Source organism: Podarcis melisellensis (genome assembly GCF_964234715.1).
Source record: "Podarcis melisellensis genome assembly, chromosome: 4".
Taxonomy (NCBI): domain Eukaryota; kingdom Metazoa; phylum Chordata; class Lepidosauria; order Squamata; family Lacertidae; genus Podarcis; species Podarcis melisellensis.
In genome coordinates, this window is record NC_138531.1 from 100,676,242 (window position 1) to 100,693,751 (window position 17,510).

The following is a 17,510-nucleotide window of genomic DNA, read 5'->3' on the forward strand; positions in this document are numbered from 1 at the left end:
TTAAGTTTGGCACTTTTGTTTTTGCTATTTATTTTGCGTTTTTGTTTTTGAGGCTTTTTCGGTTAATTTGTTTCTGTGTCTGTGTTCAGCTACTGTGTTCAGCTACTGTTCAGCTGTGTTCAGCTACTGGTCGATTGATTGTGTGACTGCGGAAATGGATAAAAGCCCCCCATCCAAACAATGACTATCATCAGTGCAGGGAAGGGGAAAAATTATTTTAATCTTCATCATCTACAATACTGTCTTATTTATTTTATAGTACAGTACATTGATTACTGCTTTCATTTTATGGATCAATGCTCTCGTTAGATAGCAAAATGCATGTTAAATCGCTGTTTTAGGAGTTGTTTTTAAAAGTCTGGGATGGATTAATCCGTTTTGCGTTACTTTCTATGGGAAAGCGCGCCTTGATTTTGTGTTTTTTTTAAAAAAGATATTTATTGAGATTTTACAAACAAAGAAAATTACAATATAAGAAAAGAAAAAAAGAAAAAAAGATACAAAAATACAAAAAAGGTACAAAATATGTGAAAAATAAAAAAACAATTAAAAACAGATCAATCTTTTCGTATCTTATATTTCAATTACTCGTTTCCTGACCTCCTCACACCTCCCTTTTTTGTATTCCAGTTCACATAGTTAATTCAGCAAATCCTTTCCCTCTTTGTTTTTGTCTTAATTATAAATCTAAACATATTGAACATCATATTTTCATGTAATTATCAATCCTTTTTTGCATATTCTTTTAACTTTGTTACTAAAGCGCGCCTTGATTTTGGAACACTTTGGTTTTGGAACGGACTTTCGGAAGGGATTAAGCTTGAGAACCAAGGTCCCACTATACAGTCACACCTCGGGTTAAATATGATTCACGTTGAGCACTTTCGGGTTGCGCTCCACAGCAACCCAGAAGTAACAGAACACGTAACTTCCGGGTTTTGCTGCTCGCGCAGTCAAAATGACATCACATGCAGGCACGGAAGCGGCGAATCGCGACCCGCACAGACGCGGGTTGCGTTCGCTTCAGGATGCGAACAGGGATCCAGAACGGATCCCGTTCTTATCCAGAGGTACCACTGTATATATAAACAAACACATGTGCGCGCACACAAAACTAGCAAGCGCTGAGCTTTCTGCATCATTGCTTTAAGGAGCACACAATTTTCTCAAGTCAACAGCAACCTGAGCGGATAACTGCGCTCTAAGCTGGTATAGCTGCCTCCCTCCCTCTGGTGCTGTCATAAAGCCCAAACAGCTGCCAAGGAGAAGGCTGTGGTTCGGGTGGGGGAGGAGCATATGAAATTCCTGCAAGGGGAAAAATGGGGAAAAGACTTAGACTGTTCCTCCTTGCTGGGCAAAACCTCCTGGGCATTGCGGAGCAGCCTTCAGAAGCAGACACATTCCGCACCACTTGGGTGCAGTTAGCAAAACAAGAGGAAAATTGGTTTTCCAGCCACAGACACTGGGATGTCCCTGCAAAAAAAACAACACCCAAAGGCCAGCGAGAAGGAGGAGGAGGAGGAAGAAGAGGAGGGAGACGAGTGCCAAGAAAGGAGAGCATGTGCTTCTCTCCTTGCAAGGAAGCAAGACAGAGGCACCTCTTGTTGGGACTTCTGAACTTAAAAAAGGGTTTTGTTTAAACCACAGGAAAGTGCCCAAATGTTCAGGCTGTGGCTCAACAGGCTAGCCCGGGGGTGGACAGACCCAGTTCAGGGACCTAACTTGCTCCCCCCCCCCCCCAGCACCCTCAGGATTGGTAGGGAGGGGGCTGTGTAAGGGGAAGGCTGCAGCTTCTCGACCAGAGCACTCGCTTGGCCTGCAGAAGGCGACAGATTCAGTTCCTGGGAAGGGCTGGGGAAAGACTCTCCTGCTTGGAGAGAAGCTGCCAGTCAGTGTAAGCAATGCTGGGCTCGGTGGACTACAGGCCTGACTTGAGCTAAGGCAGTTTCCTATGTGCCAGGGCGGAAGGGGTAAGGGGTGGATGCTGTGGGAAACTCACAAGCAGGATCCGAGCCTGTGTTGGAAACTCAGATATACAAACCAGGGTTACAGATATATAAACCAGAGTTACAGTTGCCAAAACGCAATGCCTAGTGGCCATTTGGGGGCCAGACAGCTCAGAAGTCATATTTCTCAATACGCCTTTTTGGTTCCTGAAACTCATTCTGATTGCGCAGATAAAATGTCACAGATAGAATTCTACAAGACGTGTTGTTAATGTGTGAAAACAGTCCCGATCCGAGGATCCCTCCAGATGGTGGAGACGCCAGGTGCCATCCTGGTGCCCAGGCACCTTCACTCGGTCACAAGAGGCTGAAAGCCAGGTTCAAAATGCGCCTGGTGAATTTCGAACGCTGTTCCGAGCACAAGAGCAACACTCTCCCCGCCTGTGGTTTCCAGCAACTGGTATTCAGAAGCATTGTTGCTTCTGACTGCGGAGGCAAAGCCTCCTCCATGAATTTTTCCAATCCTCTTTTAAAGCCATCCAAGTTGGTGTCCATCCCTGCCTCTTGTGGCAGGGAGTTCCACAATCTGACTGTGCAGTGCATGACAAACTTTCTTTTCTCTATCCTGAATCTTCCAGCATTCAGCTTGTCCACAGGTTCTGGTGAAAAACCTTTCTCTGCTCACTTTCTGCATGCCAGGCATAATCTTTCAAACTTCCATCACGCCCCTTCTTAGCTGGTCTTTCCTCTAAACAAAAGAGACCCAAGCATCCTCCATCTGAAGGAACACGCAGAACAACCCCAGGACCTTTATTACAGCCAACCAAACAGCCGCAGAAACGTCAGAAAAATGTCAGCGGCTCAGAGCAGCCGCTCACAAAGGAAGCCTCAGCGGCAAGACACTTTGTGCCCTTTCACATTCTATATGAGCCATTTCTTTGTTCTCGAAGGCAAGAGTGGGAAAAGAGTGAGCCTCAGAAATCAGATGTATCTGGCGAACACACAGAGGCAATGCGTTTCGTGGTACTTGCTCCCCGTAAAATCTGCACGGCCTCATTGTTATCGCTGTCCGTTTGAAACAACTGCAAAAGCATCCCCACCCGCTCTGAACCAGGCGCTCTCACTTCACCCAGAGTAGCTGGGATGCCTGGTGGTTTCAATGAGGTTTGCAACAGGAGAAATTTATAGTTGGAGGGGCCCCAAGAGCTCTTTAGCCTGGGGGCTTTTCAGGCTCAGAACTGGTAAACATATCTTTAAAAGCACAATTTTCTCAAAGGCAACTGAAAATCCGTCACATGCAAAACAGCTGTATCTATAAATAAATTCCCCACTGAAACAAACCAACATTTATCCGTTACCACTAAATAGGTGCCTTAAATAAAAACTGTCTTATGTCGGTTTGCTTGCAAGGAGATGTCCTGGACTGGACTTTGGCAGAACTTCCAGAGCTGGGAGAGTCACAAACCACAGAGGGACATTATCTTCAGAAGACACACACAAAAATAATGCCTTTTCAGAAAGAGGGTTCAATGGCTCATGAAATCACATCCTCTGACTTGGGAACCCGGCCTCTAAACCTTAGAAAGTTTATTCAGTAATGCATTAATTTGTTTTTTAAAAAGGTAAAAGACCCCTGGACGGTTCAGTCAAAGGTGACTATGGGATTGTAGCGCCCATCTCGCTTTCAGGCCGAGGGAGCCAGCGTTTGTCCACAGACAGTTTTCCGGGTCATGTGGCCAGCAGGACTAAACCGTTTCTGGCACACAGAGGACTGTGACAAGTGCCAGAGCACATGGAAACACCGTTCACCTTCCCACCAGAGCGGTACCTATTTATCTACTTGCACTGGTGTGCTTTCAAACTGCTAGGTTGGCAGGAGATGGGACAGAGCAACGGGAGCTCACCCTGTTGCGGGGATTCAAACACGGTGGTTTAGACCACTGCACCACCCACGTACTTGCATTAATTTATAGCTTTTTTTAAAAAAAAACTCTCTGCACATGAACAGAGATGCATATTCTGTTGCAACCTTGACCAAAAGCAATGTCCCTGAAATAAGTTTTGGGGCACACTTACACTCTGGCGAACACCTCTTCCCTGGGACACAACAAACAAAATAACAGGCTTGGAACAGGGGATTTATTTTTAAAGAGTCCAAGTGTGATCATAGGTGGCAACCAAGACAGATGTCCAGCTGCGGCTGCCCAAAGGGAGCCTCAAATTACCAGCTTCTCTTAATCACAACTCCAGATCTCCCTCCCTCTTAATCCCAGGAAATGAAATGTTCATAAGGAAACTGGGGTGAGGGGGAAGGGAGAGAAACCTTTCCTTCCCCTGTGAGATTCGGCCAGAACCCTGGAGGAAATTCCCCTGCCCAAGATCCAGCCAGAGTTGGATCTCAGGAACAAGAAATCTCCTCCTGTTTTAATCCCATTCAAAAACGTTTCTTGCCTCGTCAGAAAGCATGGAAAGTGTGGGCAGAGAGCTGGCCGAAGGAAGTGAGCCACAAATTGATTCATCTGCAATGGATATTGCAAAGTAGGAGCAAAGAGAACATGAATATGTACATGATTCCCTTTCCCTTGTGGCTAAGCACCCTCACCAAAATAACAGTAACATAAATAATTATTATTATTATTATTGCTGTTCATGGAGTCTCATTTAAATAAATCTTCCTCATGATTAATGGGTCTATTGGTGGTCTTCAACCACAACATGTATACAGAACCTCCATTTACAGGAGGAGAATACCTTGGGAAAACAGTCTCCTTTGCTTTTGGACTTTCTGGAGAAATCTGCTTGACAACATTAGAAACAAGGGGTTGTAGCCAGCTACTCAGAGTAGGCCCACTGTGATTAATGCACCTAAGTTAACCATGTCCTTTAACTTTGACAGGGATACTCGGAGTAGGCCTTGCAGGTGGCTAAGAACCAGGAAGGGGTCTTAGTTCACCAACAATTTAGTGCTGGGAGAGGCACGCTTTTCTTAGGAAAGCTTAAGGCATGTGTATTAAAAAACGAAAACACGCTGTGTGTGTATTAAGAACAAAAACCCCAACAAATCACCAGTCTGCTATAACCAGCAGGCTCTTGAGGGGAGGCCGAAAAAGGAAAAATCCAGCGGGAATGAAGGCTTTTGCCTCGGTGGGAAGAACAGGCCACAAGTTGCTATTTAAAACAAAACCAGAAAGCCAAAGAACTGGGAGTCCTTCTATGATTACTAATAGCCATAAGACAATATGCACAACAGTTTTGTCCTCTGTGTTCAGAGGATACAATGCACAGAGCAGGAAGGATGCCTCAAATGTGATCTAGTGCAAACTCCCAGGTGGGATGCTGTTGTGTTTGTTGTTATATCAGGGGATTTCGCGGTGTGACAGCAAGCCTGTGGGTCACTCTGTCTCTGCATGAGCTAAGGACAGAGGGAACTGGGGAGGCCCAAACCCCACTGCTGCTGGGGACCAGCTTTCCCCACAAGAATTTGGTTCAGATCCCTCTGGTGCATCGGGACCAGACAGGCAGCCCAAACCTCTGACGGGACACACGTCACATCGCAGTCCTCTGCTTCCTTGGCTCCATGTAGACAAGTTTCAAAGCTTTTCTCTACCATAAGCAATGAGTCCTTATAAGCAAACAACGTTTACTAAAGGCTCAATTTAAATAAATAACTGGCCATTAAAAATCTGGCCAGTCAGAAAGGAGCAGGTAATCTACATCTTTTGGAGGAACACCAGGACCAAGCGGAATTTGCAGCTCTGAATATTCAGAGGCACATCAAACAATCCACATTAGATTAAAAATAAAGCTGATTTCATTTTCACAACGTTTCCCTAACTTTGCATCGCCACATTCATATTTGAGCTTTCACGCAGGGTAAAGTCCACTTCTGGAATGACAGCATATGTTCAGAACTCGTTTCCACATTTTTTGCAAACGGATTTTTTTCCTGGAAGCAAATAGCACAGATACGAGCACCATTCTTGCACTATATTTCACTGTGGCTCCAGTTACCTGGTGTGAAAGGGCCTTAACAGTAGGGGGAATGTCATGAAATGGAATAAATGGCCACGGAGACGCAGCCTAGGTTAAAACACCTGCTGCACAGCTGCTTATGTAACTTCAATATTATAATTACTGAATTCTTTTCATGTGTGCAGATGTGCCGCCGACACTCAGCACGACACGCCTCCTGGTATCCATTGCCCAACCCAAGTCCCACCCTTGGACTTTGGGGGTAATTCAGTTGGGGGGGGTTGTACTCCTACCAATATCAGGTCCCCCAAAAGCTACTAAAGGGCCTTCTCGGTGGTGGCTCCCGCCCTGTGGAACGCCCTCCCATCAGATGTCAAAGAGATAAACAACTACCTGACATTTAGAAGACATCTGAAGGCAGCCCTGTTCAGGCAAGTTTTAATGTGTGACATTTTAATGTATTTTTAATCTTTGTTGGAAGCTGCCCAGAGTGCTGGGGAAACCCAGCCAGATGGGTGGGGTACAAATAATAATAATAATAATAATAATAATAATAATAATAATAATACCACCATTTCATTCGTCAGCTGCCCTGCTTTGGCACTCAGAAACCCTAGTTCAATCCAGAAGGAACGCGATACAAATGTACTGTGTATACAAACATTTTATTAACAACCTGCTCTCCATTTTTCTTAGGCTCTGGATAGCTTGCACTGAAACCCCGCAAGGCTCTACCTATTGCTTTAACTCCAGGAAGGCTCCACCATCTGAATTCGCCATCTGCACCTTGCAGCTATAGGTTTCAGTGGACCAGAGAATCACAAAGTTGGAAGGGAACCTGAGGGTTCTCTAGTCCCCTAGATTGAGGTTGAATCCTGACAAGACAGAAGTAGTGTTTTTTGGGGACAGGGGGCAGACTGGTGTGGAGGACTCCCTGGTCCTGAATGGGGTAACTGTACCCCCGAAGGACCAGGTGCACAGCCTGGGAGTCATTCTGGACTCACAGCTGTCCATGGTGCCGCAGGTCCATTCTGTGTCCAGGGCAGCTGTTTATCACCTCCATCTGGTATGCAGGATGAGACCCTACCTGCCTGTAGACTGTCTCACCAGAGTGGTGTATGCTCCAGTTATCTCCTGCTTGGACTACTACAATGTGCTCTATGTGGGGCTACCTTTGAAGGTGACCCGGAAACTACAATTAATCCAGGATGCGGCAGCTAGACCGGTGGCGAGGGGCGGCCACCGAGACCACATAACACCAGTCTTGAAAGACTTACACTGGCTCCCAGTATGTTTCCGAGCACAATTCAAAGTGTTGGTGCTGACCTTGAAAGCCCTAAACGGCCTCAAAGGCCCAGTAGACCTGAAGGAGCGTCTCCACCCCCATTGTTCAGCCTGGACACTGAGGTCCAGCGCCAAGGGCCTTCTGGTGGTTCCCTCGCTGCAAGAAGCCAAGTTACAGGGAACCAGGCGGAGGGCCTTCTCGGTAGTGGCACCTGCCCTGTGGAACGCCCTCCCACCAGGTGTCAAAGAGAAAAATAACTACCAAACTTTTAGTCTGTAACCTGAAGTGTATGTAACCTGAGGTACCACTGTATATAAAAACAATACTCAGCTTGAGAAAGCGCTCTGTGTAACTTTGCATCCTGCATATTCAAGGCTCTTTTGTCTCACTTAATCCACGTTTCTCCTATCACAAGACTAAAGGGCTCCAGTGAAGTTCTGCCTGGGACTCGAACACAGCACTTTGCTTTTGAGTCTGGGACCAGGCTCCCCACCCCCCACCCCGTCTTTTGCTAAGGAGAAATAACAAATGCTGCGAGTGAAGAAGGCAAAGTAATACAGAGACCTGTCGGTGCGCGCTCTGCTTTGAAAACTTAACGAGGGCAGCGGGAGGCATGGAAAGGGAGGTTCTGTAGGTGTCGTGACCCAATTACCCCAATTACTGCCAAGGGTGGTGATTAAACCTCGCTTCCGAGAAGCAACAGAAACCACATTCCAAGGGGAGGAAGGAGAGCAGAACAAGATGCAGAGCTTGGCGGATAACTTTGTATCCAAGGAATGCGCCCTTTTCATTTATGACGGACGTGCCCCCCCACCCCACCCCCCACCTCCATATTATTGCACACACACGACGGGTGGAGCAAAACCAACTAGGGAAGAGTCTCCTCTTAAACACACAAGATCACACGCTCGTGCACAGATATTACCCCAGTAACATCCCTCTTCATTTCAGGACTTGGTGCAACAGAAATGGGGCAGAAGTCCTGATCCCTGTGGGTGGGTGGATAGACAGCCAGAAAGACAGACAGACAGACAGACAGACAGACAGACAGACAGACAAGATAGATAGATGATAGATAGATGATAGATAGATAGATAGATGATAGATAGATAGATAGATAGATAGATAGATAGATAGATAGATAGAGATAGATAGATAGATAGATAGATAGATAGATAGATAGATAGATAGATAGATGATAGATAGATAGATAGATGATAGATAGATAGATAGATAGATGATAGATAGATAGATAGATAGATAGATAGATAGATGATAGATAGATAGATAGATAGATAGATGATAGAGATAGATAGATGATAGATAGATAGATAGATAGATAGATGATAGATAGAGATGATAGATAGATAGATAGATAGATAGATAGATAGATAGATAGATAGATAGATAGATGATAGATAGATAGATAGATAGATAGATAGATGATAGATAGAGAGAGAGAGAGAGAGAGAGAGAGAGAGAGAGAGAGAGATAGATAGATAGATAGATAGATGATAGATAGATAGATGATAGATAGATAGATAGATGATAGATAGATAGATAGATAGATAGATAGATAGATAGATAGATAGATAGATAGATGATAGATAGAGATAGATAGATGATAGATAGATAGATAGATAGATATAGATAGATAGATAGATAGATAGATAGATAGATAGATAGATAGATGATAGATGATAGATAGATAGATAGATAGATAGATAGATAGATAGATAGATAGATGATAGATAGATAGATTTTACCACTCAGATGTCAACATGACAGGGAATTTATAGGATGCTGCAGGCGAGGTTATTACCAATAAAGGTCATCTTCTGGCACAGAACTGGCATAAAACAGCCAAGAGCCCAAAGCCTTGGGCATCAGATGGTCTTAGGCTTGGGTAGGCAATCTAAGGCCTGGGGGCTGGATCCAGCCCAATTGCCTTCTAAATCGGGCCTGCGGACAGTCCGGGAATCAGCATGTTTTTACATGAGTAGAATGCATCTCTGGGTTATTCATGGGGCCTGCCTGGTGTTTTTACCTGAGTAGAATGTGTGCTTTTATTTAAAATGCATCTCTGGGTTAGTTGTGGGACATAGGAATTCTGAGGGACAACGGACCAGCCCCACTGAAAAAAGTTTTCTGACCCCTGGTCTTAGGCGATGTTTTCTCTCTTTCAGCCCATGCACCAATCTGCAATGTGGATCTAGCCCTTTAAGCCTGCCTTGCAAGGTGGTTGGGAAGACGCAGCAAGACAAATTTCTACTACTTAGCCCGTTTGCACAGGAATAGGAACGTCTGATGGTTCCTTGACACCACAGCACAGATACCACAGGCTCAAGGTCAGGGCTGCCCAAGCAATGAGCAGTGTGGGAGGGGAGCGTTTTGGAGGTTTTGCGATGCGGCTGTTTTCAGACGCAGTAGCCCAAACAAGATGCAATTGTTTCAGTGTGCACAATCCATTCCAACTGTATAATGGCAGGGACGGTGAGAAGCAGGCAAGTGAGCTTTTCTCGTCCCGACCACCAGAAGCCAATCCAGGTCTCCAGTGGAAGGGAGTTCCACAGGAACGGGCTCCTAAATACAATCTCACCAACGGATACGGCCTGGCATAAACAGTAATTAATTTCTGCCTGGAAGCTCCTCCTTCTGGAACAGAAGACTTGCCTCCAAATTTCAGCAAGGTGACCTGCAGTTCTTCACGGGCAAAGGAAATGCACTCTGCACATGTCCAAAGGACCTCTCCCTTATTACTGCTTCACATGTCCCAGGACCCTTGTTGTTGCCGATAGGTTCTAGGGATAAGCCCTCACTGGACAGGGGTGTCGTGCCTAATTCTTAATTAAGAATTAGGCACCTTAATTTTTAACTTATCCTAGATTGTTATCGATTAATGTCTCCAAAGAGCTCGAGGCTTTGCAGCCTTGCTCTCTTTTCCATGGGCTTCCTGTACATTATGTACACAACAACCTTATGAGGTAGGCGCTGCTGGATAATCCCAAAGGACACTGCAGAGCTGCTCTGAAGCCGGAGGCGGAAAAGCCAAATAATATCCACACCCGTTCGCCAGCCTCTGAAAGCTACCACGTAGTGCATGCTGTGGGGCTGGGTTTCCTGCCCTGACAAGGGGTTGGGCTGGATGACATTTAGGTGCCCCTCCCCACCTCCAGGGCTCTTTCCATCCATATAATTTATAATTTCCTAAGTTCTTAATGTGGTTTCCCAGACAAGATGGGGGGTGCGCCGCTGATTGGTCACAGTGGGGCTCCTGGCACAAAGGGGCTATAGCAGAGATTAGCAGAGAAGAGAGACCTGGGGTTTCTCTTTCCCATCCCCACTGGGAGACGCTGCCAGGGACCTTCTGGATGCAAAGCACCTGCTCTGCTCTGAGCCACGGCACATCACAAGAACTCCACCAAGCAACTGTGCTCGCATTCATTCTCCCCCTTCTCCCTCCCAATCCCTTTTCCTTTTGTGCTGCGCCTCTTACACTGCAAGTCCGAGGGCAAGGACTGTCTACTGACAAGCGCAGAACCGGAACCAGCATCCCTGCTCCTCCAGGGAGCCTGTCAAATATTTCGTAGAGCCAGTGTGTGGAACATGACCTGTCTAAGTGAAGATGCCTAGGAGTGAGGATGGTACCTGATGTCTCCACCATCTGGAGGCGCATGGCTGGGGATCCTTGGATCGGGACTGTTTTCACACACTAGTACCACATCCTGTAGAATCCTATCCGTTATATTTTATCCGCACAATCAGAATGGATTTCAGGAACCAAAATGCTTTTCCTGCGCAGCCTGAGCAGGAGCAGGGAGCAACGTTAAAGTTATTTGCTGTAGCTTGTCTTCACTTGTCAATATAAAGGTGAAGATAAAGGACCCCTAGACGGTTAAGTCCAGTCAAAGGCAACTATGGGGTTGCGGTGCTCATCTCACTTTCAGGCCGAGGGAGCCGGCGTTTATCCACAGACAGCTTTCTGGGTCATGTGGCCAGCAGGACTAAACCGCTAATGGAGCAGCGGGACACTGTGATGGAAGCCAGAGCGTACAGAAACACCGTGTACCTTCCCACTGCAGTGATACCTATTTATCTACTTGCACTGGTGTGCTTTCAAACTGCAAGGTGGGCAGGAGCTGGGACAGAGCAGCAGGAGCTCACTCTGTTGTGGGGATTCGAACAGCCGACCTTCTGATCAGCAAACCCAAGAGGCTCGGTGGTTTAGACCGCTGTGCCACCTGTGTCCCTATACTTACCAATATATATGTGGACTGTCCCTGGATCGAGCGACTTTTCTTCTTTAAGTTCTCAAAACTCTTAACCTAGCTCAAGGTTGCCATCTGAACCTGCCAGATGTTTAACTGAGAATCAATCATGGTTAGTCCGTCATTTGAAAAATAAAGACTTTAGAGCCGTCTTGCCCCAAAATGGCAACTAGATATTCCTTTTTGGCAACTGTAACCTTGCTTTAAGGACGCGGGTGACACTGTGGTGTAAACCACAGAGCCTAGGACTTGCCAATCAGAAGGTCGGTGGTTTGAATCCCCGTGACAGAGTGAGCTCCCGTTGCTCGGTCCCTGCTCCTGCCCACCTAGCAGTTTGAAAGCACGTCAAAGTGCAAGTAGATAAATAGGTACCACTCCGGCGGGAAGGTAAACTGTGTTTCCGTGCGCTGCTCTGGTTCGCCAGAAGCGGCTTAGTCATGCTTGCTACATGACCCAGAAAAACTGTCTGCGGACAAACGCCAGCTCCTTCAGCCAGTAAAGAGAGATGAGTGCCATAACTCCAGAGTCATCTGCAACTGGACTTAACTTTCAGGGGTCCCTTTACCTTTTTAACCTTGGTTTAATGAGCCATTGGGTGCCTAGCTGACATAGCTGAGTTTCTAACACTGCATCCAGGAACTCACAAAAGTGCAGCTGTAGGCCTTGATCTCAGGGCAAGGCAGCAGCTGGTGCTGTCATGTCTCCTAGCAGCAGGAGAAGCAGGTGCAGGGACAGGTGACCTCTCCAACAGTGACAGGTGCTCTCCTGGGAGTGGGGGGGGCTGCAGCTGGACAGCTTCAGCCAGTTCTGAAGAGACCTCCTTACTGATCAGGATCAGCCCCCCTCAAAGGGTTTTGCTTTTTAATATTCACAGGCAAAAGGAGGCACTATGGTGTCCATGCACACCCACCCAAAAATGATGCACAAACTGCTTTGCGAGCTTCATCTAATTTATCTTGACAACAAGGCTGTGGTTTAACTTGGAGTTGCCCAAAAGACGCTCTCTACAAACCCCTAGCACTCGGTCCAGGGCCCCACTCTGAATCCACACTGTGTCTTTACAGTACCAGTTAACTCTGACCTTGCCTCCCCCAGGGATCTCCCAGGGAAATATGCCAGGGCAGCTATAGATTAAGCTTGCCATACAGATGTGGGTGCTGCTAGAGGCAGAAAGAGGGGGGTGAGTTCCAGCTGTTACCCTCCAGGCAACCCACACAAGCACCTCCACCCCACCCCCCAGGAAGATTAACAGGCTCTGGCGCAGCCAAGGAAAAGAGGTCACTACTGATTGTTCTCCGACAGCCGCCTTCGTTAACCTGCTGGTTCCCTCCAGATGGTTTGTGGACTACAAATCCCATCACACACACACCCCCAGCCTCCAGTGGCTGCTTTGGCACCCTCAGGATCATGTAGACAACACACAGGCACTCACCTCCTGACATGCCTTGACCACTTATTTGCTTAAGGCGCAATCAGGAGTTGGGAGAATCCAAGTGAATGGTCAGTCCCCGAAAGCCCAAAGTCATTCACTGGCCTTTGCATTAACCAGCTTCCAGGCTTTATAACATTTACATGAACGAGCAAGCACTTTTACCTCTTTTACTCAGCAGCAAATCCTCCTTAGCTGGACGGTTGCCTGGCTGCCTGTCCTGCCCTCCTGAACTTTCCTCCTTGCAACTTCACTTCCAGTGTTGTTTTAACAGCATCACTTCCTGTCTGTTCACAAAAATGCCTATATTGTACTGGTGTGGAGAAGCCTGCCTCTTTTTGAAGACTGCACCTCACTTTCCACTTAATTCTGCCTCCCATCCACCACTCAACAGAACCAAATCAAAGGCTTGAGGTCTTTTGTGTGTGTTTTTTTAAGGAGCAATATTCCACATTAAGAGGGCTCAAAGCAGGCAGTTTGATCAAATTAACTGGGTCTGTTTATTTCAGTGGGTCTGCTCTGAGCATGAAAACATTGGATATTGCCTCAGGACACAGGAACTCCCTAAAAGCACCAGCCAAAAAGAAAAGTGTAGCCCCAGTCCTTCAAAGTATCACAGGCCTCTTCCCAAACCCTGAATTGTTCAATCCAGTTGAAACCTTGTTTGCTTACAAAACGTTTGCTTATTATTATATTACAAAACTGTGCACAAATTTCTTCTGTGGGTCAAATACATACATTTTCTCTCTTTTTTTCAATCTCAGAATTTAAGTCCCAAGCACATTTTGAGTCCAGCTTTTGACTCGTCTTCAACGTTTGGCAGTCGTTAACTGACAATATCTTCAAAAACTGGCATGCAATGGCGTCTGTGATATTTGACTGCGTCCAACAGATGACATGCAACTGCTTCAGTACCTTGGTTCAGTGGCGTAGGGTGGGGGGTGCAGGGGGGGCCGGCCGCACCGGGCGCAACATCTGGGGGTTAGGGGGTGCAAATCCACGGGTTAGGGGGCGCAAATCCACGGGTTAGGGGGTGCAAATTACTTGCCTTGCCCCGGGTGCTGACAACCCACGCTAAGCCACTGCCTTGGTTGCCAACAGTTAGGCGATCTGACAAGCAAGAGATGCTAACTAGTCTAACAGCACGATCCCAGACAAGTCTTCCTCATGAGTAAGCTCACTCCTAGGCTCACTCCTAGGAAAGTACGAACAGGAGTCGGGGAAACCCGACTCAGACCCGCAGGAAAGCCTTATAACACGCAGAGAGAGGATCGGCACCGCTAAACCCTCAAGCCCAAAACCCCATCGCAAACTTCAGAAGTGAAATCCCAGGTTTGGAATTTGGTGAGAGCGCTGCTTCTTCCAAACCCTGAAAAAGTTTGGTTTGGAGAATCTGATACTTTTAAACTCTGGACTGAAAAGTGCTTCTGGGGGTCCCGGCACACGCCGCCAGAATGGGCGAGACCCGTCCGGCCCCCGGCACGACTCGAGGGCCGCCTACAGCACGGAAGCAACGGCTGGGTGGGGATGTCTCCAACTCCTCGGCTTGCCCCCCATAAAATATTTGGGGGTCCAAGTTGATGGGCACCGCTATTCAAAGGGCGGGCGCGCGCCATGCCTGGTGATCGGTTCCTCGGGGCGAGGCTTCCCTGCGCCCCCCCCCCAAGAAAACCAAATATTTTGTTGGCCCCTCTGCTCCGAGCTCCCCGGCTTGCCCCTTCCTCCCGCGCCCCCTTCCCTTCGCCCCGCCACTCACAGCACGCACAGGGCGTAGGCTCCGGCTACGCTCTCGCTGTCGCGCACCAAGAAGCTGCCGTCGCGCCCCGCGCGGGCCAGGAGCTCTTCGGCCGCCGCGCGGCTCAGGTCCTTGTGGTACCACGACGGCGGGGCCGCGGGAGCCGGAGGAGGCGGAGGCGGCGGAGGCTGCTGCTGCAGCGCGGCGGCCCCTGCGCCCGCCATGCCCGGAGCGGAGCGGCGGAAGCGAGGCGGGCGCTTAGCAGAGCCCGGCCAGGAGGAGGCGGCGCCCCCGACGGGCGGGCCGCGAGGGGCGCATGGCGGCTGCGGGAGACTCTTGGCCCGGGGCGCCCCCGGGGGATCGTGGAGGGCTGGCGGCGGGGGCGGAGAGGCAGCAAGCCGCGCTGGCTCGCTCGCTCGCTTCCTTCCTTCCTTCCTTCTTCTTCTTCTTCGCGAGCCTGTGGCGCGTCTCGTCCGGCGAGGCGCAGTGGCGAGGGGAGCCGCTGGGCGTGCTGCTCGGCGGCCCCTTCGAGGCGGGGAAAAGGCGCCTCCGCCTCCGCCTCCGCCTCCTCCTCCTCCGGGCAGCGGAGAAGTAAGAAGGGCTCCGAGCAAGCAGGGACCGGGTCCCCGTCGAGCCCCGCCGGGGCGCACCGAGACGGGAAGGGCGCGCGCTCCGCAGGCTCCCTTTGGTTCCAGTTGGTTCCCACTTCCCACCGGGGCGCAGAGAAGTTGGGAGGGAAGCGGCAGCCCCGACTCGGCTCCTCCGACGAGCCCTGGGCCCCGCCGGATCCCGTCGCCCTCCTTCTTCCCCGGGGGGACGGCGAGCGCTTCCTGGCAAGCCTCGGGTCCGGGAGAGACTTCGCAGGCAGCCCCGGGGGGACTCCGAAAGGGACGCGGCGCCTCCAAGGAAAGCCCTTTGGACGCAGCGCGCAGTCGAACGGGGGAAACTCCCTCCCGGGGGAGAGGGGGGCGGGTGGGGTGAAATGTTGCGGGAGGGGAGGGCAGCCCCGTCCCGCAGAATCGATCACATGGCGCAGTGCGCGCACGCTCTTTGAATGGCAATGCCCAGCAGAATATTTGATCGGGAGGGCCAAAGGGCTCCCTGTTGCGCAGGAGGCAGCATACGTATTTTGAGGTTTTATATTCTGATTTTATTCTGTGAACCATCCTGACACCTGCAGGTATAGGTAGGTATATAAATTCTAAATCATAATATTCATAAGAAGTCACCAGCTTGGATGGCTTGAAAAGTAGGTTGGACATACATAAATAAATTCTTTTCCTTGGCAGGTCTTTTCCTACAATCCCTAACAAAAACGCTTCTGGGGTGTTTTTTTTACAAATGGTAATTTAAACATTTTCTTCAACTCATTATATATCATTTCCAATAAAAATTTAATTTCTCTACATTCCCACCACATATGATAAAAAGTCCCTTCTTTTTCTTTACACTTTGTTATGTTGAAATTGTTAACATATTTTTTCCAAAAAAAAAAAAATGAGAGCAAAAGCAACTGGTTTTCAGAAGCATTGGTGCCTCCGACTGAAGCAGAGCACAGCCATCCTGGCTAGTAACCAGCAATAGCCTTCCCTCCATGAATCTGCCTAATCCTTTTTTCAAAGCCATCTACACCCTTGTGAAAATTAATTGAAACAAACAGTGTAGTTTATTGTGCAAGACACACATAAAAGGTAAAGGTACCCGTGACCATTAGGTCCAGTTGGTGGTTCACTTTTCCTTAGGACATCCCTATTTTCATCAGAGAAATGATGGCAGGTATAAAGGTAAAGGTAAAGGACCCCCAACAGTTAAGTCCAGTCGCGAACAACTCGGGGGCTGCAGCGCTCATCGCGCTTTCAGGCTGAGGGAGCTGGCGTTTGTCCACAGGCAGTTTTTCTGGGTCATGTGGCCAGCAGAACTAAACCGCTTCTGGAGCAACGGGACACCGTGACGGAAGCCAGAGCGCACAGAAGTGCTGTGTACCTTCCCGCCGGAGTGGTACCTATTTATCTACTTGCACTGGTGTGCTTTCAAACTGCTATGTTGGCAGGAGCTGGGACAGAGCAAAGGGAGCTCACCCCATTGCGGAGATTCAAACGCTGACCTTTTTTGATCAGCAAGTCCAAGGTCACTGGTTTAGACCACAGCACCACCCGCATCCCTCAAAACTCACATAATGTACAAAACTCACATATACGTACATTTGTAATGAATATGACTGCCACTATTTTTATTTTTTATATATTTTTTATTGGTTTTTCCTCTGCCCCACTCTTTAAGCAGCCAATCCAGAGCAGGAGGCCTCCCCTCCAGGCCACCGCCAGCACATGAAGGCGCTGGTGCTGTGTGGGTGCAGGACTCCGGAACACCCCACTCCTCCAGCTCCAAAAGTATGCGCGCAGCCCACAAGAATGTACACCCGCCCGCAGTTAAATTAATACTCTCTTGTTTTGTTTTGCAGCCAGGCCTGGGGAGAGATCTGGCACCCTCTGTTGGCCTTCCAGGGAGAATCTAAGATAAAAGCAAGAGAACCGGAACAGAAGGGCTGTAGCCAATCCTCTCTTTACAGGGTTAGTTTGGAGAAGTGGCAGAACATCTGCTTGGAATGCAGAAGGGTAAACAAACAAACCCCTGTGTTGCAAAACGTGACTCAGCAATATCGAAAGCAACACAGTGGCCAGAAACATTTACAGTATAGAAAACATTACGGAATAATGCAAAACATAAAAACTATCAACCTGAAGTCTCTGAAAGTCCTTGATTAAGTCATGGTGCTAGACCTTACCTGGCAGAAATCAAGCTTGTAACACTTTGTATAATCGGCAAGTGTCCAATTCTGGTGTCCAACTCTGAGTTCCAGATAGCAACTAAGAAA

General features: G+C 48.4%; 1 protein-coding gene across 1 annotated transcript in view; it reads right to left on the reverse strand.

The window, feature by feature from the left end:
* Nucleotides 1–15,063, reverse strand: part of INPPL1 (inositol polyphosphate phosphatase like 1) — an 84,361-nt gene extending 69,298 nt beyond the window's left edge. The window contains exon 1 of the mRNA XM_081909585.1: nt 14,657–15,063. Coding sequence (XP_081765711.1) covers nt 14,657–14,859 — 203 coding nt within the window. The 5' untranslated portion in view covers nt 14,860–15,063. The remainder of the gene's footprint in view (nt 1–14,656) is intronic.
* Nucleotides 15,064–17,510: the final 2,447 nt, after the last annotated feature.